The following is a 22,855-nucleotide window of genomic DNA, read 5'->3' as shown; positions in this document are numbered from 1 at the left end:
CTAGCAGTGTTCTGATTTCAGGACATAAATTTTAATTTATAGAATAATGCCCCTGTCCATTCATCTGTCTGTCTCCCCCCAGCCCCGCCTTCCTCTGCCCCATTTCTTTTTTGCCTTGAAAACTCTGGGATTTGATAATAAAGCCTTTGAGAGCTAACATATTTTTCCAGGAGTAGCCTGAGTGCAAAATCTGTTCCATCTGGCAATACTTTATAAAAGTTAAACCGGGGAAGAGCATAGGGCCTGATTCTGTAAACATTTAAACATGTGTTGGACCAATCATGCGAGTGAAGTTATGCTTGGGACATTCGGGAGGGAGCTCTTGAGTCTTTGTAGTATGAAATACAGTGCCTACGTGAGTGTTTCTGCGCAGGAAGAGTTGTCCTTGGTCAGCGTAACCATCCAGAAAAGTTCATCCATTTGCAAAAGACATTTGAAAATGAACAGGTTATTTGCTAACATGCTTGTGGAAATAGTTTAACGAAGATATTCCCTGAAGAATGAATAAATATTAGGATCACAATTCAGTGCCCGTGGAACAGGGTGGCATTAACATGAGCGAGTAACCAAAGGAAAGCACGTGCTTAAGTGCTTCGCTGGATTGGGGCCAGGATGCTTAGAGGAGTGCTGGACCCTTTACAACAACAAGGCCCAAAAAAATGAATTTCCCATGTAAGAGGGACTTCCTACTTTTTTTAGGTCATATTTCTGATATTCTTAAGAACAAGAAATTAAAAAAAAAAAAAGCAGCAAGGTGCTCCATAAGTATCTCCAAGCAGGCAATGACTTGAATGAGGCGATATGCTTTGGTTAACCAGGAAATCTCTTCAACTTTTCTGTACTCCCAAATGCCAAAGACAACGGAAGGAAATCTGACGGTGTGTGCCGATGGTGGCATGATATTTCACAACGCTAATTTTACTTGCCAGGCACATGTTCAATCTCACACTTTGTAACAGACCTTCTGTGTGAGGAAAAGGAAGGGAACAGTTAGTGCTTTGGATGCCTGCAGGCCTCTCTTCCATGCAGTGCTGCGTGAGTTGTGTTGGTCAAGGCACCACGTTGAAAGCATCCATGTCACAAAAAAGCCAACCAGGTAGCATCTGGCAAGGTGCATGAACCTTGCTGACAAAGCTGGGTTCCTGCAGTAGCCTGGCTGCATGTGTCAGGCTAACAACGTGGAGGCAGGCCCAGCCTCTGCTATTGTGTTTCAGACGTAATCAAAACAAATTTTGATGCCTAATTACTTGATCCCTTCTGCATGCAAAACACCTGAAAAAGTCAATACAAGTCCCATAAAACATCACGTGACTGACTGGGCTTTTAACAAGATTGATGAAAGTTGGAAAGCTGGAATGTGCTTTTTTTTTTTTCTTTAAATTAGTCAAGAGAAAGTACTTCAGCAGTGACAGTATTTAAGCACATTTCTAATTGGTTTCCTCTAATTATGTAGGCTTTTGACCTTAGAGTGCTTTATTTCCATTGTTTTCACCTGATAACATCCAAGAACACAAAGTAATATTTCTAGAGTCTGATGATAGTAATGAAGCGAATATGAACAAACTTAACTCCTCAGTTATCCTACCCCACCTTTATAAATTTCCTCTCATTCAGGATGACCGCCTAAACAATGTTTTGTCTGGCTTGACATGAACCCAAATGCTTGAGATCACTGGCAAGTTCAATTCAGACCTCAAAACGATGGCAAGCAGCAATGAAATGTATTTCTATCTTTCCTCACGCAGGCCTCCCACTGCAATGTAAATGTTTGCTTGTCTGAGGTTCCTCAGCAGTTTGTAATCATAATTAACAAAAAAGGGGGAATTAGCTCATATTCTTTGCTGAAACAAAAGACAATTAGTGTAACATGTAGTATTGTGGCTGAAGTAGCAACTCAATTTTTCTCTCCTTCCTTTTTAAATAGTAGACAGGCAAAATGTGCATATCCTCAGTCTCATTCTTTGAGAAACAGCCTCGTCAAGGATAATGGTTCTCATTTTGATTTAATCCCCTCACTAGGGAGTAAATTCTAGCATGCCGTCTGATTTAAAATGATTATTTCAGGATCTTAACTACATTCCTTTAATTTAAGAAGAGATGCAGTAAGGCCATAATTCAGGAAAGCAATTTAGCATATGCTTACCTTTAAAACCCATACTTTTATCTTGTTATCTTCAATTATAATTAAGCATATGCATAAATTTAAGCATATGCACACAAGTGGTTTACTAAATTGGACCTTTTTCATGGCTGCTACATGTGCTATTCAAAAACAGCCATAAACTGATAATAATAGTAAATAAATAAATAAATAGTACAGTTGTCAAGTATTTTTACATTAAGGGGCTGTAAACCTTTTCAAGCAGTCAAGAACACAGAGGACACATGGGGCTGAAATTCTAAGGCAGAAAACACTTTTCAGTATTCATGTGTCTTTTTGAAGAATAATTCTTGCCTTATTACACAAGTGAGGCAACTGGGTCATACATGAGTTTTCTGAATGAAAAGGTTATTCTAGTCTGCATCTCTAAAATTAAAAACAAACTCGCTCGTTCTTTTGATTTGGCTGACCTTTAATAAAAGAGCATTTTGTAGCAGTGGAAAGGTACTTCTGTCTGCGGCTGTTAGGAGAGTAATAAAAATACCGCTGAATGGAAAGACACCAGATGGAAGGAATGTCAACATACTGGAACTAATTTAGGAGATTGCTCTGATAGAGAGCAAAGGCATGAGGAGAATTCAAATGATTCCAGTGCGAAGAGATTGGCCGCCCCTCTTAAACTAACAAACTAAAATCCTTACCCCAGGGTTACATGTAAACCAAATGGAATCAGCCCGCGAGGAGGTAGTCCATTAAGGGGGAAAAAAATCCAACCCCCTCGGCACTCTGACTCGAGCATCCTGTAAGCTTGCAGAAAGAGCAAAAGCTTTCTGCTTTGTTTTGCTATTTAAATTTTGTAGTAAATAAGTCCAAATAAGTGAACTGCTGTAGTGAAGAGATGTCCAATGTAGTACAAAATCTTTCTGACTGATGTTTGCAAAACCATGTCTGTGTGGGCTTTCAGCACTTTGGGGGTAAAGTCCATCTCTGGGAGCATGTAAGCTGGATAGCGAGTATGTTCATCCAGTGCCAAACTTGTCCTGGGCAGTTTCAGCAGAGGTGATGCCTGTGTGGCTCTTTCCTGTGTAGCTTTTTCCTACTGCCTTTCAGCAGTAGGGATGAAGAAGATGGAAAGGGAAAGGGAAAGGGAAAGGGAAAGGGAAAGGGAAAGGGAAAGGGAAAGGGAAAGGGAAAGGGAAAGGGAAAGGGAAAGGGAAAGGGAAAGGGAAAGGAAGGCAAGGCAAAAGGCAAGGCAAGCAAAGAAAAAAGAAAAGAAAAGAAAAGAAAAGAAAAGAAAAGAAAAGAAAAGAAAAGAAAAGAAAAGAAAAGAAAAGAAAAGAAAAGAAAAAAGAAAAGAAAAGAAAAGAAAAGAAAAGAAAAGAAAAGAAAAGAAAAGAAAAGAAAAGAAAAGAAAAGAAAAGAAAAGAAAAGAAAAGAAAAGAAAAGAAAAGAAAAGAAAAAAGAAAAGAAAATAAAAGAAAATGTGCTGATCAGCAAGAGCTCCCTTCCTAGTGCTATTTGGAAGATGGAAAGCTGTAGATAGAAGCTGAGTTCATCATTTCATGGCCTCTAAATATAAATAAGTGGAGAGATTATATCCAAGAATTATTACTATAGTAGAACAGCCTGTGAAAGAGACAGATTGTTGACGTTACACAATGTACTCCGTCTCAGATATGTCTTTGGTAGTGAGAAGTGAAGTTCTTTCCCAGTTTCACATTTCTGTTCTTCAATGAGCTTTGAAGCCAACAGATTTGGTTTCAATTATCAGCTGAGAAGTATAGAAATTTTGTCTTTTTTTTTTCTTCTTTTTTAAATAAATAAACAAACATGTTAGAGTTATGGGAGGGATTTAAAGAAAAGCTGTAAGAAATCTTTCTTTGACCACTGCAACTCAAGGACCCTTTGCTGCTTGTGCGGAGCACTGCTCTTAGCCCCTGCCAAGGCTCCTAGGGCTGGACAGATCAAGCACAAGCAGGCTTGTAGCTCACTGGAAAATGCTGTTTCTCTGTGCATGAAGGCAGTACTCTTGCTCATCTCAGGGACTGTCATATCACAGCCCTTCTATCATACCCAGCATCACTTGACCGCTACAGCTGAGGTGGTGCAGCAGCCCTCCCGCTGCACCGAAGCCTTGCTGCAGCCCTCTCTGTGTATCTCGGCTTGTGGAGTGGTAGAAAGAACCACAGTGGCTCAAAAATAAATGACGCACAGCTTGTAGCAAGTGTTTTTCCTGCTGCTTTCTCCTCTAACGTGTGGAGCTCATGCCTGGTATCTAAGCAACTCCCGTCTCTCAGCACGTGATTGACGGGCCATCTCTGCTGCTACCACCTGTCTGGGTGCTGATACCGGTACTTATCTTATTTAACCAGCTCTGTTTGCAGAGTATCGGTGCTTGGAAAGAAGCAGGAGCGACCCCACCTTTCTCATACACAACCCTCCTCCTTCCCTTGACCTTGGTCGGGGCTGCGGAGCAGCTGAAGGCCGGCCTGCATGACATGGCCGACGCGTTGGCCACGAGCGGCGGGGCCTTCGTGGAGCAGGGGACCCTGCCGGAGCCATGCTCCTCCACCAGCAGTAGCTGCAGCAGGGTTCAGGCACGCTTCGAGGCGGGGGCGAGTTTCGGAATGAATATGCAGTAGAGTGGCAGATAATAAATCATCCGCAACGAAAACAAAGAGCGAACCAAGCCGTCCCAGAAGCTGTATGGAGGCAATCTGTCCGTCATCAGCCTGCAGGTTACAACCCAGGTGTTAACAGGGCAGTATATTTATTACCTCATTATTATTTGCAGTAAGTCAATCCAGCCTTTAATTAATGCCCTCCTCTCTTCCCCCAGACGTTGGCCACAATGCTTTCTTGGAGCGTATGTTTATAAAACTGCACAGTGTGCTCAGAAGGGAAATTTAGAAGTGTCTGGATGAAGCCTGCCTGGCATCCTAACTGCTGCTGTGAAAATCATGGTGTACATGTCTGATGGGCTGAGAATTGCCAGAATACCACCTTGTCACGTGCCTGATTGTTTTGACCACTGAATTCCTTTATAAGTGTGTGTGTATAGACATAAATCCTACTGCCTTTCCACTCCCTGTACCTTCAGTGGGAGCTCTCAGTTAAGGCATTTTTGTACACTGTTCAGTTCCCTTTCTGCAGGAAAGTAGCTGTACACCTTCTCGTGAGATTCAGCTAATACAATGGAGGTGCTCTAAACTGAAATGAAGCAGTTTTTAAAGAAAATTCCTCCCACCTCCCTGAAAAAAACAAAAAAAATGATTCTCCATTCACCTCTATTAACAGTGGAAGAGAGAAATTACTGTGCAATTCTCTAACCATTCAGCTACAGTCATGAAGACTGAAGAGCCGAGAGCCCCTTCTCCTCTGGCTGTGTCCCTCTGGTGAGGCAAACAGCCCCTAGAGCTCAGGATGCTCCTCGGCTGGTATTGTTGGAGTGTGCACTCCTGTAAGAGTCCCCTGAGATCCATGCTGCTATGTGGCTAGTTCGCCTTATGCATGCATCATATAATAACTCCTAACTCATTGAACCAGCTGTTTGATCGTGTTTTTTTTTGTTTTTTTGTTTTTTTTTTTTTAAATATTCTTGAATAAAAGCATTTTCAGTGATTTGTCTCAGCTTACTGAAACTACTTTTTGCTTTCCTACACTGCTCTGTTTTTAAGAACCCTTTTCAAGCTCAGAGCAGTGAGTCTGTGCATCAGTGGTAACACATCACAGCACTTCCGTTTATGACACAGGGTATGTTCAGTTTTTCCCAGACAATATCAGTCTGTCATTCTTGGAGAGGATACTGTAAGCATAATCCATCCAGAGACAGCTCTTCCAGTTTCTGAAGTTTATTGTTAATGAGGATGCACATAGGATGTAATCACTGGCAGGAGCCTCTGCTTCGGGGTACAGCAAGGCCAGCAGACGAGTGAGCGGCCAATTTTATCTGGCTGTTCACTCTCCCTTTTATCAGAGCTGTTTGGCTGGGGTTCAGGGGTGTTAGAGGGAGCTGCAGAGGCTTTGGCTTGTGGAGTTGAATGACAAGGTGTTGGAGGACATGAGACAAAACTGAAGAGCAGCAAATGTCTACGCGTTGAGAGAGGCAGCTTTACAATTCGCTGCAAAACCTGAGGTGTTTTTCCTTTTGTTTTGTTTTGTTTTTAAACCCTAAGGACTACTGGCAGGGCTTTGCTAAAGAGATACAGGAAGGCATTGTTTCAGTAGGGCTGGTCAGAACTAGCATCCGTTTGTAATAACCTCTGTAACCTCATTAAATTGAAGATGTTTTGCTGCCAGTGTGACATGGCTTCAGCATGCTGCTGCCACAGAATAAAACAGAAGGAAAGTCACCACGTTTTAACATGAGCAGTGGTTATTTATGGCAGGTGCAGGATGTTTGCAGTGGCTTGTGGAGGATTTTTGGTGTCAGAAGGGAAAAACTGTTTAGCAGCCAGAGCATTATGGCAATTTGAGACTTCTCATGGCCAGCTGTACTAGATTAAGTGTTTAGTTATCTGCAAGTCCAGTGAAGTCCTTGACAGCACGTGGCATGAAGTACCCTGAGCCCCAAAGAACAGGCACGCTGTGACGTGTATGAGATCAATGTTCCTTGCACCGCTTACGTGGGAGCTGCGCATCGCTGTCGGCTCTGCGCAAGTGGCAAAGGACATATCTACAGCATGCAGTGGGACCTGCGGCAGGGGCTGGACGTAAGTGAGCACCAGGATGAGGTGTGTGCATGAGATGGATTGCAGAGCCACGCTGAGAAGAGCTGTACAGCTCTGGAGACACTGCAGCCACTGCTAGCTCAGGTGTCTGTGCCCCGCGTGCTGCTGCACAGAGCTGGGCTAGAAGAGGATGCCTGCATCAGTGCGTTTGTTGGGTTTTGGTGGCAAGTGAACCAACAGTCATTATAAGCCAAATTGCTATTCTGTATCAGGCAGTCATTGAAGGTAGAGTCTATTATCCCTTTTATTAACCCTTTCCAAATGGTGTGATAGCTCCTGATTCCTTCTGTCACCTGGCCCCAAGAGGACTACAGGTAAGAGGCAGTCCCTGTTGGAGCCAGGTGTCATTCACGTGTCATTGGCACAAGTGTCCACCTCACCTCACCAAGATAAAGTTGGCTTTGCCACTGTGGCCCTGTGTTGTATTGGCAAAGACCTTCTTTCGTCTAGCTGTGTGAAAGGCAGCAGCTCCTCAAAGCCTTAACTTCCTTCTCTTCATCTGAAACATTGTCACCTTTCTAGGGAAAAATTTAGCTTTGGAATTAGGTTTTGGGATTGTCTGTCTGCAGGCTGCAGTGATGACACAGGATACGTTCAGTCATCCTAAGTCTTCTTCAACCTTTAAAGTGTTTTTAAAAGGTATTGGATCAACTGTGTTTTTGTTTTTTCTTTTATCCTGTGCAGTGTTTGAAAATAAAGATAAGATTGTGATCATCATGGAGTATGCAAGTAAAGGAGAGTTGTATGATTACATCAGTGAGAGGCGGCGGCTGAGCGAAAGAGAGACAAGACATTTCTTCCGACAAATAGTCTCTGCTGTACATTACTGCCACAAGGTGAGCAAAGGATTTGATATTAAAAAATGCTATTTGAAGGCTGAGTAGTGATTATATTTCAAAGCACATCTGTGGCAACAGCATTCATTATTAAGTATGACAGCATGTGATTATATCAGTACACCAGAAGAGTGAAAGTGCTACAGTAGTTCTCTGCCTGTTTTTAAAGACTAAGGGTGTTTTCCTGTGTTATGGCATACTACCAGCCACACTCTTACATTAGCCCTACATCCCATTTTTCCTGTGGAAGTAGTTCTCGTGACATAAAAAAACAATTAACTACATTAGCTAGAAAAGGCATTACATAGACATTCTAGTACATGGATATTAATATATGCAAATTAATGACAATTCACAATTTCAATGTGCAAGTGAAGAGCTTTATAAAGTATATAAAATACATGAAAGCAAAATAGCCTGGAGAAAGCTATGAGTGTTCAGCTTTAGCATGTACTCACTAGTTAGAAATAACTTTTCCAGATGTAGGAGGAGCACTAGAAAGATACCCTTTGCTAACGACTTTATCCATCATGGTACCCAGTAGAATAACAATGTAAGCAATTAAATCCAAAGTAACTGACTGGCTGTCATGGACTTTTATCCCTGCTGCATACAGCCAAAACTTGCATGAGGCTAAAGGCAACGAGCAGCTAACACAGTCTTTTATTTGAATTCTTGAACATTTTAATCTCCATTTGAATTCTGATAAACAAGGCAGATTTTCAAAGTCCTCACTGTGAAGCACTGAAAAGCTGCAGTGGCCTTTTTGGTGCAGTTAATTTTTCCCAAATTTCTTCAAAGAAGTCTCTGACCTAAACCCAGCTTGTTCGTTTTCATCCCTAACACTTACAGTCTTTTAGGATTTTAACTCCCCTGATCCACACGGCTGCACACTGGAGGAAGGAGGGCTTTTGTAAGGACTAACGTCATTGACAGATATTGTTTTCTGGTGCCTGGGAAGAATATATTGCTTTCATGCAGTGGGGGCAGGATCCGGGCTGGAATTAAGTTCTAAAAAGACCCCCCCCCTCCTGCTGTTTTACGGGCTTTGTGGGAGGACAGATTCCAGTCATTCTTCCCTTAACCACACACCAAGTGACTAATACATCGCCTGTCACTAGTCACTGGGCCGTGAGTGTTATGACAGTGAAATCAGCCCTGAAATGCAGATGCAAAGACCACCCTGCCAGCTCACCTTTGATTTGCCCAATATTTTCTTATATTCTGTTTCTTCCTTCCTTATTTCAGAACGGAGTTGTCCACAGGGACCTAAAACTGGAAAACATCCTTCTTGATGACAATTTTAATATTAAGGTAGGATTCTTTCTCTCATCTTCTCAGAATGGATTTGCATGTTTTGTAACATTTTTATCCAAGGTATTAGAAGAGCCAGTGTTATGGCAACAGCTACTAAGCAACAGCATCTGGCAAGAGGCTCAGGGGTTTGGAGGTTGGGGAAAGAGCACCACTGGTGACGAGTCAGACACGCTAACTGAAACTGTGCAAAATCTGGGGGAGGAGGCCCTGTCCTTCCACCCAAAGACCACGATTCTCCAAGCAGCATCTATTTACTGGTGGAAACAGCAGCACGTTTTGTGCAAATTAGTTTATTTTACAAATGGTATTATTGCTAACTGCTGCTGGGGCTAGAGAAAAAAAACAACCTCCTGGTCTACAGGGCTCAAGTGCCTCCTACAGAACACTCTGAATGTCCTTTTGATCATGGCTAGAAAATAAGCAAATAGAGTTTCAAAATAAACCTAGTAAAGCACATGTGCTTCATTAGGAAGTGGCCTTGGAACTCCAGACACAAACGTATACTTTGGATAGTGATGTCAGTGATGTCACTTCCATGTCATTGCTCCCCAGTGAAAGCATGGGAATGACCTTTTTTCCCTTCTTCTTCCATTTTTGCTAAAAGCTGCAACACAAAGACAAATAATGCAGGGATTAGTGAAGATTTCAGGTGGCTGAACCTGTTTCACTTTCAGCTTTGTTCCTGCCTGACTAGCTGGGTTCACTGATCTGCAGACACACAGACAGAGGCAAGGACGCCAAAGCGTTTCTGCTGACTCTTGGGCATCCTTGCTTAATTAACAAAGGAAAACAATCAAGGAGCTGTCTGCATAGCCAGCTAAATAGTCTGGATTTTCGCTTTTTCTCTGCTGAAAGTCCTGAGGCTGCACGCACTGCCTCCTGCTTACGCTGGAGAGATTGTCTTCATTTTAAGCTGCTGTGCAATGGAAATGGAAAGTAGCATATGGTAGCCGCCATCTGTGTAGCATTGATGACAGAAGCTAACTTGGATCAACTGGTGGATTAAAGACACATAAATATGCGGTTTCTAAAAATAGGCTTTTACAGAAGGCCCATCCTATGCAGCGCTTGGACATTTTGCTGTTAACATCCCGTGTCAGGGCGAACCTCTCCGCTTCTGTTCCTGCAGCGCCGCTCCCTGCGGCAGCCCCAGATGGTCTGAGCAGTGCTGAAAACAAAAAGTCGCCTTTCTAGGACATTGTATACGGAACAGGCTTCCGCAGGCAGGATGACCTTTCTTTCCACATTACGCACCAAGCTATCTTCCCAGCTAATCAGGGAATTCTTGAGAGAAAAGAGGAATTTGGGGAATTTGCTAGCTGCGGTGGCCTGGATCTCGGCACTGTAGTCTTCATATGCAAAACCAATCACTTCCCCGAGCCTCTGGGGAGCTGCGCTTTGTCAGAAGGCTCAGCAGCCTCCCCTGTCTTCTTTCTGAGAGCCTGATCTTCCTGCGGGGGCGAGGGGGAGGATGGGGACCCAGGGGCTGCAGAACCACAGATGTATTTCAGCTGCCACAGAGACGGGCACTGCTGTGCCAAGAAATTCAGGTCCAACCGTTTGGACTCACCTTTTCCATGAAGGCTGCCCTTCCCTGAACTAAATGGTGTTTGAGCTGCTATGTGGGTATTTTGTATAGTTCCAGCCTTTCTCCGGTTACTTCTCTGAGGACTTCAGAGCACAGCTCAGTGGACAAGGCTGCCTCGTGTGGATGGGTGGCTTCAGGCTCTCTAGCTGCCCACTGCTAACAGTATCCACAAAGTCTCATGAAGCTAATAAATAAAATGAGCTGGGGAAGCAGTTTGTATTTTATGCATATCACTATCAACAGTGTTTGAATGAGGGTTACTTCAAGAGGCAACTCTTTTTTTTTTGTAGTTTACCTTTTTCTCCCTTCCGTCTCTTTTACACCTTTCCTACCTCACGACTAAGCTCAGCTTTGAATACTTGATGTTAAATGTACCGCTGCTATTTCCTTGATCCTGAAGCCTTGAATGCATTACTGTGGTTTCTGTGTTAGTTGCACAGAATTTTACTTCCCACTTTTTCTTTGTTTCACTAAACAGTAACCGTTGGCAAGGAAACACATATGGAGCTGTAAATTATTTATTGGGAGCAAATCTATCAGGTCCTGATTCTGAAATTATGTATATAGTTTATTCTTATATCTGGTTATTCAGGTGGAAACAGAGAAATATGCAGTTTGGGGGATGGTATTGACTGATAGCTTCAAGTACTCAGTGGAAGACATTTTTTAGAAATGGAGTGATAGTCTTATCTGTACTCCGTCACTATTTACATTTCATTCAGTGGATTACAAGGCACTTACAAAATTGGCAGTCTGATTTTAAGAATGACAAAATGAAAGGAATCCCTTTGTTCCTGGGTGCAATGTGCAATTGAAAACATGTTTCTGAAGAATCCAATGATCTAGACGCTGCGGTATATACACAAACATGTCATAGTAACGTGAGGACAAAATTAATAAGATATGGTAAAAATAGATCCGTGTAGCACAACTCAAGCAGTAATTCCAGGACAGGAAATAAAGAGGACAATTAATCCATCAGAAGTTATTATCCAGCCTAAAAGGGCCCCAAGCCATTTTACATGATACTACAGTAACTTGGAAACCATTTGTAAATTTTAGCTATAGAAATGAAGGTCATGAAACGGTGTTTGGAAACATAATTAGCTTTTTTTCTTAAGTTAAAGTAGTGAGTAGAAGTCTCTGGAAACAATTGTGTTGAAGTACAGCAACTAGGAAACACCGGTGTCTGAAAGCTGACAAAAAATTACAAGTTTTGAAGAGTCCTGTAGGTCTACAGGCCAGAGCTGGAGGGCAATGAGGGGAAGAAAGTGATCTGATCAGTGTTATGTAGTTATGCTTTTCAGTGTCGTGGTATATGTGGTAGTATTTTCTGCAAATTATTGCTTAAAACCCCTAAATGCAGCAAACACAAATAAATGAAATGAGTTTTAAGCACTTACGAGACTGAACATGCACCCAGATCTGTGGGGTACAAGGGTTTAATCCAGCCAATTCATCAAATGCTATCTTGCCTTTCTCGCCAGATGTACACCCAACTGGGGCACTTTCATACTCTGGAGAGGATATCTTCCTTCATAGTCCTAACGCAGCTGGGGTGGGCAGGGTTAGACAGGTAGCAGGGCTAAGGCAGCCCCAGAGCACAGCAAGAGCTGCCTTCAGCTGGTGAATTGGAGAGCTCTCTGTGGAAGAGGTTCACACCAGCTTTAGGCATCTGCCCTTTGTGGTCTTGAAAAAAAAAGCCTTGAATCCTTTATTTTCTCTGTTAGTCTTAAGGGGACTGAGTTCCTAGTGTTTGGTTCACTCTAGGGATGACTTTGCTAGAAGAACTAGCAGTGGGGTGAGGGTGTAGTTGCCCCCATTAGCCCGTAGCTCCTGCAAACAGCATGATGAGGACCACATGCACCCCGTGCAGTGCTGCAGTGCTTCCCCAGTGCCTAAATCCCCCAAACTGCACTCAGCGAGCTTCAGAGAAACTGCTGCACAGTGCGACAGCCAGGGAACTAGTGCTTCTTGCTATCCAAATGCTGTGTCCCTGTCCTGTGCCACAAGCTACCCCCAGGGATGCCTCTGACACGCTGCCTGGCGCGACGGAGAGAGCCTCCTTGCTCACAGCAGGGCTGCGGCGGCTCCTGGACTGGGAATTGCACCTAAAATAGATGTCTAGCAGAGCTTGACGCAAGCTGCATGATCAGCCCCAAAGTGATAGAAGGAGACAAAAATGCAAGTATAATAGTAACATAATCCCACTAACTACACTTTCTCCTGGGCTGGTAAGGGGACACCAATCAGACTAACCACCGAGAACCCATGAGGGTTTCGTATGTGCAGGGTAAGTGTATGTAATTGGGATTTACCTTGCTGGAAGTCTCACCCGGTGCACACGCATTTCAATTGCTCTAAGAGACTTAATTATTCTTCTGTCTACAGCACAAAAAGACAGATTCTTAAGCGGGGCAAAACCGACAGTTTCCACAAGTGCAAACCTCATGGAATTTATAGTCGACGCTTAAACAATAAATTGCATCTGGTTGATCAGAGTAACAGTAAATACGAAACATTCACCTCCTGAAGTGAGGGGAATAAAGCCCACTTCCCAGCTCCTCCCAATTTAGGAAGTTTTTTGACTTGATGCCTTAGTTCCATTTAAGTGCCAAGAACATGAAGTAATGTTGGCTTCTATTAATCTTGTTTTGGGGGGGCATGACAGTTTTAATGGGAAAAGCTGATAAACATCAGTCTGTGAGTATGGGAGTGGACTGTAACATAAATACTCTTTTCCTGAATGGTCAAAATGAAAACATAAATGCCCGGTCTGAGAGTTTCTTCGTGTGAACAATGGTATTTGTAGCCCTATATATATTCATGCACATCTACATGCATTTTATACATTCCATGGTGTTAAGGGAATGTATTTTCTTAAGGAATCACACTGTGCAGTGTCTGTCCTTGTCTTAGCTGCATCCTGAACTAAAATAAAACTCAGTGACCAGCACGAAGTTTCAGTGCTGAAATGATCCCATTCTTCCCATGATTGACAGGGCACACTTCATAGGGCTTAAAACCAACTTCCTGCAAGCCAGTCAGGGTGACTTGATAAGAAAGTGGAATTCAGAGCAATTAAGTGCAATCTGAGCCATGAGAATATGTTTGCAGACTGCAATTGTACACCAGCTGTTTTCAATGACATTCCAGCCATACAATGATGATTTTACAAACCACGTTTATTTAAGGGCTGAATTTTCTGCTGTGGGTTGATGATACGCTGTTTGGGGGACTGAGCAAATTCAAGCCATGAATGGACATGGTGGAATGAATTAATATTAATGAACAGGAATCGGCTGCTCTTTGAGCAAGACATTGTGAACCCAAATTGTCAGCAGAATACCTGCACACACTGAACATCAAAACAGGAGAGGGGGAAGTATGAAATTTCATATTTGCTCTGTGACTTTAAAAAAATTGTGAAAATGATATTTTAAAATAGGAGTTTATATTTTTAACATGAAAGTATATCTGTGTATATATAGATAGATAGGTATTTATGGATATTTATGTATTCATTTTATCCATAAATATTATTTTTCATGGTAAGGAAAGAAAATTGGGAACTTCTGTCTGTACTTCACCAGCTTTCTTACTTCAGTCTCAACTATGACATTTTTTAGCCTAGTTTTGATAGTTAATAGAGACAAATTCTTTATGTCTCCCAAGAGTTTGCTAGACATTGGAGTTAAACAGGTATTAGCAGCAATGGTGATACACATTTTAGAAAGTCAAAAGTGATTGCTGCTGCTGGTAAATTCCCTTTCTTTTCTGGTCACTTTGTCTTATCTTGAATTTTTTCTTATAATATCAAGTAATCACTGCTTCTTTCTGGGGTTTAATTTCTTTCTGGTAGAAAAGACATGAATAAGGTGAGAAAAACCCAGAGAAAGCCCCTGTCTCTTAAAGCTATAAACTGATAATACCTTTTTTATGCCGGTGCTTTATGTCTTTTATGTATGTCCTGTGTCAGTAGTGGGCAGTCATAAAAATATCTCTAGGAAACAGAAACATTTAGGTTTCAAACAAGATAAAAAATGAGATGTGTTGCCTTCTGCTAGAGAAACAAAGGAAATGCAAAGGTTGTGGGAGTATTTAGTGTTGCTATCCTCAGCCTTTGTTTTGAACAAGAACAGGGAATTGAAGTAAACAAATTATTTGGACCTGATCCTGCAATTCCTACATGGGCAAGATTCCCAACGGTCTCAAGGGGAGTTTTGTTTGTGTTGGGAAAGCCAGATTTGGGCCCATTGTTTCCAGTTAGGAACCAGACTTGTGTTTATTATCTCATGATAGACATCTCGTTTGCTTAACGACTCAGATTCCTCAGCTTGGAGTCCCTGAATGTGTAACAGTTATTGTCTGCCTCACTTTCCCCTCTTTTCAAGCAGAGCTATGTTCCACGTGATTTCAAGAATCACTTGCTTTTGTAATCTTACACTTAGTTTCCTATGACACACCTGCCTCACTCCTCCTCTTGTTTTGAAAGGTCTTGGCTTTGGGCTTGCATGTGCAATATAAGAACAGTAGTACATTCTGTTTGCATTCCCTTGGTATTAATGATTATACAAGATGAAGAGTAATCAGTGGACAATAGTCCAGTGCCTCCCGGTATGAAATTGTCTTTGTAAGCACATGCAGTTCATCTAGCAAAAAATCACTAATTGATGGTTGTACTTGGCAGTGACCTGTCTGCGAATGGAATCAAAACATCCTTGTTCCTAGTCTAGAGAATTTAACTTGGGGACCCTTCTCCTTCTCTAGGAAGCCTTCTAAAAAAGCCATGAAATCATAGAAAAATGGGTTGGCAAGTGAACTTGAGAGGTTATCCATGTTGAGAGCCCTGCCCTGCAGCAGAGTCAAGTATAGCTTAGTCCTTCCCAATAAAGGATTTTCTGTTACTTTGAGATATTGTTAATGTTACAGAAGCCTTGTGCAATTGTCTTTGCAGATTGCTGACTTTGGACTCTCCAACCTCTATCACAAAGACAAGTTTCTGCAGACCTTTTGTGGAAGCCCACTGTATGCTTCCCCTGAAATAGTTAATGGACGACCTTACAGAGGCCCAGAGGTAAGAAGGGTCAGTTTTTCTGTGGTGGTGCTGGGATGTCCTTGATGATACCGGCCTTGTGGGTTAGTCTTAATACTAGAGTTGTTGCACATGTATGTGTGAGTCGGTGTCTCCCATATTGAAAGTTCTCGAGCTGCCTTTGTTTGCTTTACCTGTGGTTATTTAGATGTCAGATTCTGGTTTGCCCATCGGTAGGTGCATCTGGACGTGGCAGGGAGAATGGCGGGGATCAGCTTTCCTGGGCTTCACACTCATTGTCTCTGTATTGCAGGTTGACAGCTGGGCCCTTGGTGTATTGCTTTACACTCTGGTTTATGGAACGATGCCCTTTGATGGCTTTGATCACAAAAATCTCATCAGGCAAATCAGCAGTGGAGAATATCGTGAGCCAACACAGACCTCAGGTATAAAAAAGGAGTGAGGGCAATGTATTGAGCTGACAGGAGTTCAGAATGGAAGATTTGCCCTGTGCCTTTTGGAATATTTTGGTGTCATGTTAGAACGACACAGAAAAAAAATCTCTCATTCCCCTACTGACTTCATCTGCTCTCAATTCCCATCTGGGTACAGCATTTACCAAAAGCCCTTTTGAAATGAAAGTTTTATAGCAGATAGATTTTATTGCCTTGGGGAAACTTCAGCAAGCTCTTTTAACTAGATCTATGGCAGTGGAAGAAGGTCTGTTAGCTATTGCAAGTGGAATTGTTCAGACAAGCTGTAAACCGATACAACATACTGGTAAAGACCAGCCCTCTGACTACACTGTAGTATATCATGAGCAGAGAGAGGGTGAATGGTCAGGGCAAAGCAGTCTCTTATCTGAGAAGCTAGGCCAAAATCTGAATTAAATGCCACTGTGTTTGCATTTATTTCTTCTTAGAGGATAACACATTAAGCTGTCACTTGACAGAAAAGCATCAAGTCTGGGTCATTGACATAATAGCTCTTTACAGCCTTAAAAATATGTATATGTGTATATATTATTATATTTAGCTAAATATTTATCTCTCATCATTTGTTTGCCATCCATTCAATTTTCTGCTGCCTTGTCACTCTCTTTATAAAAAGAATCGTTTAAAATAGACAGAATACTACACTTTTTATGAAAAAAAAGTAAATCTAAAAGCAGTCATATATAGAGCACTTAAAATATCCCAATTCCCCTTTGTTTTCCTCCAAGTTTTGTAATTATTAGAGTAGACAACATTAAAACAGGGAGGTGGTGGAGTCACCATCCCTGGGGGTGTTCAAGGAATGGTTGGACGTGGTGCTTAGGGATGTGGTTTAGTGGGTGATACTTGTGGTTGGGGGATGGTTGGACCAGATGATCTTGGAGGTCTTTTCCAACCTTAAAGATTCTATGATTCTATGAAAGATTGGTGATTTCTTTCAGTAATACGGAACTATTCGTTGACCAATACAAGACAAATCTTAATTTATTTGATAAACAAATGTACCAATTCACCCTGGGTGTATCATACTCTGTTGATAGAAAGTAGTCCTCAAATTCATTTTCCAGCATTGACTGATGGCCAAAGCCTTGCCTCCTTTCACATCTCCAGTTGTAAGAACCATTATTTTTGTGCTTTTGATTAGCTTCAGGCTTCAGTTTTAAACTGAGGAAACCAAGAGTGCCAATATTTTAAACTTTATATTTTATTCTTTGTCCATAGATGCTCGCGGTCTTATCAGGTGGATGCTGATGGTGAACCCTGAACGCCGAGCAACCATTGAAGATATTGCCAACCACTGGTGGGTTAACTGGGGCTACAAGAGTAGTGTTTGTGACTGTGATGCCATGAGGGACTCTGAGTCCCCGTTGCTGGCAAGGTTCATTGATTGGCATCACCGTTCTACTGGCCTCCAACCAGAGACTGAAACCAAAATGAAGTGCCTTTCTAAGCCCAAAGGTCCTGAAGTCACACTAGAGAGACAAAGGTCTCTGAAAAAATCAAAAAAGGAAAATGACATTGCACAGTCCATCCAGGAAGGAGGAGCTGAAAATGCATCCAAACCCACTTCCAAGAGACCCAAAGGCATCCTGAAGAAAAGGAGCAACAGTGAACATCGATCTCACAGTGCGGGGTTCATTGAAGGTGTGGTCAGCCCAGTGTTACCCTCTGCTTTTAAGCTGGAGCAAGAGTTGTGTAGGACTGGCGTAGCCATTAAAAGTGTTGTGGAGGGAGAGGTAGTAGCCAAGTACGGCACTAAGCAGTCTTCACTAATGCCAAAAAAAGGAATCCTAAAGAAGACTCAGCAGAGAGAATCTGGCTATTACTCCTCTCCGGAACGAAGTGAATCTTCTGAACTCTTGGACAATAATGATGAAACAGTAAACAGTGACACTTCTCCGGGGGTCACAGAGCCATCCAGAAATGGGTCTTACAGTCATTCCTGCAGGCGTAAGGGTATCTTGAAACATAACAGCAAGTATTCTACCAGCAGCACTGAATCTGCTTTAATTAGCCCTGATACACCGACATTGGAGGCCATGGAAGAAGTGGTCCTGCCCGGGGATGCATTACCTCGAAGTTACAGTCGCCCTTCCAGCGTGATTAGTGATGACAGTATTTTGTCCAGTGACTCCTTTGATTTGCTGGACTTGCAAGAGAACAGGCCAAACAGACAGAGGATACGGAGCTGTGTCTCTGCTGAAAATTTCCTCCAGATCCAAGACTTCGAAGGACTTCAGAACTGCCCACGGCCACAGTATCTAAAACGGTATCGTAACCGTCTGGGGGACAGCAGTTTTTCCCTTCTCACAGACATGGATGATGTGACTCAGGTCTACAAGAAAGCCCTAGAGATCTGCAACAAGCTCAACTAGCAGACGGGAGATGGAAAGGGAGGGGAGGGAGTTGTTCTGTGTACCTTTATGGTGAAGTAAGCCAGGTTACTGATTTGCTGATGATGGTAGGTTTTCCTTCAAAAGACTTGACTGTACCTACTTAGCTGAACTCCTAGCAAAGTCTAAAGTAGCCCCAAAGTCATCTCACACTTCTCTAATTCTGTGTCCTCAAAATATTACCCAGCTGACCACAGAAAATCCTTTGGTCTTTGAATATGTGATGAAAATGTATCAGGATCTAGCAGACAAAAGCATCAAGGTTTAATGGCTTGAAGTGAAAGTTAGACAGAATTAAAACTGGAAGTGAGGCGCACACATTTTGAGAGGTTTCTAATTAATATTAGATTAGCTATATCAAGAGATGAGCTGAATTCTTCAAGTCAATTGTGGATGTCTTTTAGAAAGAGAAGCTTTACTTTCCCCTGAAATTATTCATCTGGATACAGGCATTACATGTTGGGGATCTTCGGTTTGCATTGTGCAGGAGATCAGGCTGGATGGTCACCATGGTTCCTTCTGCCAGGGTGATCTGAGGAGGTGTCTGAACCCCTTCTGGGACAAATAATTTGAGTGTTAGCCCAGAATAACCTTGCATGGAGCAGGCATTCAGATCTGGCCCTTCCCACAGCCATTGCTCTTCAGTGAGCAGAAGGCCCTAATTATTTTTTTTTTCCAACTACCAGCAAAAGCAGAGTCAGAGAAATTGGAACAGAAGCTGGAAGAAATGGATGTTGTAAGCAGCTACATGATTCTTCAAAACATTTCAACCTATGTATTCAGTTTTACTTTTTTAAAAAGGCCTGCCAGATGGATGCCCATAGGTAGATGGATCTAACAAAGGGTTCCAAGGGCTAACAGACCCTCCAAGAGTTCAGTCAGTGTCAGCAAATGGTGCCACCTTGCTATTAGCTTGTAGTATCTGAGGGTGACAGGTAGTTTGTGAGCAGAATGTTAAGTAAAGAAAAGATTGTAGCATGTAGGAAATGGATAGAGGTCAGAAAGTTGGTGGGAATATGCCTTTCTCCAAATTAAAATGTTTCTAAGTAGGTAGTAATGGAGCAAAAAGAATTGAGCGATGAAATGATAATAGTAGATTTGATAACAGTTAGCATAAAAATGCAGGCCTCTATGTAGATAGTGTAGCTGGTACTGCGTGTGCAACGACGCCAGCTTGGAAAAACGGGAAGGATATGGGTGTGTGTTCTCAGACATACCTGAATATCCAGACTAAAGGCTTCAACTCCCATAAAGGTATCACATGGGTCTACTGGATTACCTGAATGTAAGCCTCTGTCAGAAAGGCACTGTGTGTTTGACAGGCCTGGGCAAACTGGAATCTTAAGGCCCGTTTCAGTCACATTGATGTGAGCACATAGCCCCTGGCTATCTTAGAGGTGCACTGGTGCGAATAAATGGTAGGTTTCAGCCTATGATGTCAAATGAGCCACAGCTGCAAAATCCGTGTGTGCAGACATATCCAGAAGAGAGAAGCATGGCACAAACTCTGTTCTCACTCCTCCCCTGGAACTGGAACTGAAAACAGACTTTGGCCCGCTGTGTCCAAAATCCTAGAAATAATGCAGAAACAGAAAAGTGTTCCTCTGGGAATTCAGGGGTAACCCCACAAACAGTTGGCATCTGGGGCAGGGAGCAATTTCACTTGCAAATTGTTTATTTGGTGCGTCACGGTACTTCAGTCTGCCAGTTCCTCCTAAAAACCAACAAGGTTTTATGCCTTGTATAAAGATGAATGAGCTCAAATTTCCTAAGCCAGTTAATCTGTCTCTGTGGAGAACCTTTTCTTCTCGTGAAACACTGGACCAAATTTGGCCCTGGAGTCAACAGCATCAATACCCACACAATGTATGAGAGATGTGCTCTCAGGCAGTCAAGTGAAATTTGGCTCACTGCTCATTTGCTCAGGAAGGGCAATTTCAGGGCATTTCTCTACAGACCTGTATGACACGTTTGGTGTGATGCTCAGATGTCCTGCCTTCTCACAGGTCCTGCATTTGCTCCTTTAGCCCATCCAAAACTAACACCCAATTTTGCAGTTTATTTAATTAACAGGTTTACTGTGATGTGTTTGAAAACAACCCAACGTAGTCTCCACGGCCTTTCAGAAACTTTACAGCCACAGCTTTTAACTTGTGCCCTGGGGCAGAAGAGCCAGATCCTCAGCTGGTGTAACTCAGCACCATCCTGTTGATGTGATGGAGCATCCCTTCGGTGGGGTTGCACCGATTGACACCTTCCCTGCGGATCTGGTGCTAAATCTTGAGTGGATTTATAGAGGTTTTACGATGAAGGGAAGGGAACTCAACCAGCTGTGGCAGGGAACTGAGGAGCACCCTGAAGGCTCGTATCTACCTAGGCTTTTGCCCAGGCCTGCTTCCTTGTGTACAAATGTGAATGAGTGAGTGACTGCTTGCTGCCAAACTGGAAATGTTTCGTAGGGATTTACTGGCATGTTACTGGCATGTTACATGTTTACTGGCATGTTATCATTCCTAGAGGAGAAGAAAAAAAAAACTTGACTGCACATTGTTATTATTAGTGTTGTGATTTTTATTTAATTTTTTTGTAATACAAAGTTGACTTTTTTATTTGAATTTGTCTTTTTTTTATTTATTGGTCTGAAAGCCATTTCAAAGGTATAATAATATATTTGGTGTAATTTAATTGGTGCAACATTATTTTACAGCTCCGGCCAAAATTGTTTGGTGTTTTGTTTTGTTTTGTTTTTGTTTTTTTCTCCCAATCCTTGGTTGGTTTGAGCTCTACGAGGCACACAGGGGAAAACGCTGGATAATCACCCAAAGTGTTTGTATTTTTAATCTGATACTGTTTTTTATTAAATAAAATGGAATTAATGTAACTGTGAAGAGTCTCTCTCTGTCTTTTTCACTGTACATCAGCATCAGCCAAGGCCAAATGGTAATGAACTTGTCATGCAGAAATACAGCAGCATCACAGCGCATTGTACCAAGTTGTTTATGCAGAGCTTCTTGGCTGGTTTGTGCATTTCAGTATACTGTGGGTGGCCACAGAGACTCCCCTGCTATGAACAAATTGGCACCACAAAATGCCCAAAGCTTTCAGCTCTGTAAATGTTTGGTGGAGAATAACAGCTGACTGGGCTTTCTCTGCTGGAAGATAAGAAGGTCTGTGCTGCAGGTGAGACAGAGCAGGCCGGCTTTTGAGACACGGCACAACTTATTTGTAGCCCAGAGACATGTGGTCACAGTCCTTTCCCCTCTCTGGTGAGGAGGACAGTTTATTTCCAGTTTTAATGTCCCTGTGGTGTAATTCAAGGGTTGTTTCGGCAAAAGGCTGGTGGCCATCTCCTGTTGTTGAATATGGAGTGGTTTCAGTCAGGTGGCTTTGAGCAGTCAGAGTAGTCAGCTGGCAAAAAGAGGCAAAAAGGAGTCAGTTTTCATTTTTTTGGAGTGCCCTTGATAACCAAAAGTCTTGAGATTGTTTTTCTTGGAAAGCAGATCGTTGTCATAAGGGAAACTGGGTGTTAGGTATGCTGTGTGTGCTGGTGTCTTGTTAAAATAAAGGAAATGGTTGGCACTGTCTTGAAGTTGGCTCCGAGCAAGACACCATTAAACTGCACCCTTGATGCAGCCAGCCAAGATACCTGTGGTGTGTATTCCTCTGCTTTTTAAATTACGGGAGGTTTGGATGAGGAACCGGAGTTTGGATCTTATGCAAAAAAGACTTTAATTTTTCAAATTCATTTTCTCTCGAGCTTTTTAAAGCAAAAAGTCGTGGCTGTAGGTGCTAGATTTATTTATCATCACCACTTAACAACCAGTGGGAATTAACAGAAAAACCCAATGATGCAGAAAGGCAAATAAGCTGTTGATACCTTACAGAGAGAATGATTAGCTGCCGTATGCTAATTGAGTCAGAAAGTGAAAGGTACATATCCAAAGTCAGCAAGTGTGTTCTTGTACCTGAGACGAATAAGGTCTAACTGTGTGGGTGCTGGATGGTGGAAAATGTAATGTAAGTCTCTTCTGCAATAGCAATTATGAAACTTCTTATTTTAGCACACTAGGAAAAAAAAATGAAGTTGAGGGCAAACCATTTGTTTTCTTTTAAAAATAATGACTTTTAGAAAAAAAAAATCTGGATGGCTGGTTATGGTGTGTGCATGTGGCAAGTACTGAGAAGAAATTAGGTACGTGTTTGTATGGTTCTGGGAGCACACACTTCTGGGGTGTGGTGGGGAGGTGGGTGTCTAATTGTCCTATTTATTGAAGGAAATAAGTGTACGGTGAGACACCTTTGTCAAAGTTACAGAGTCTGTAGCTAGACCTGGTCTGTGCCGTGGGGATTCCAGTGTTTCT

At 42.4% G+C, this 22,855-nt stretch overlaps 1 protein-coding gene across 2 annotated transcripts in view; it reads left to right on the top strand.

Moving 5' to 3' along the window:
- The window catches only part of NUAK1 (NUAK family kinase 1), a 48,125-nt gene extending 26,750 nt beyond the window's left edge, over positions 1-21,375 (top strand). For both annotated transcript variants that reach the window (XM_084537812.1, XM_084537813.1), the window contains exons 3-7: positions 7,516-7,667; positions 8,916-8,981; positions 15,530-15,649; positions 15,921-16,053; positions 17,323-21,375. In XM_084537812.1, coding sequence (XP_084393938.1) covers positions 7,516-7,667; positions 8,916-8,981; positions 15,530-15,649; positions 15,921-16,053; positions 17,323-18,476 — 1,625 coding nt within the window. In that variant the 3' untranslated portion in view covers positions 18,477-21,375. The remainder of the gene's footprint in view (positions 1-7,515; positions 7,668-8,915; positions 8,982-15,529; positions 15,650-15,920; positions 16,054-17,322) is intronic.
- The last annotated feature ends 1,480 nt before the right edge of the window (positions 21,376-22,855 follow it).

The sequence above is a fragment of the Aythya ferina genome (assembly GCF_964211825.1).
Source record: "Aythya ferina genome assembly, chromosome: 1".
Classification (NCBI taxonomy): domain Eukaryota; kingdom Metazoa; phylum Chordata; class Aves; order Anseriformes; family Anatidae; genus Aythya; species Aythya ferina.
This window is presented reverse-complemented; position numbering and strand designations above follow the sequence as displayed.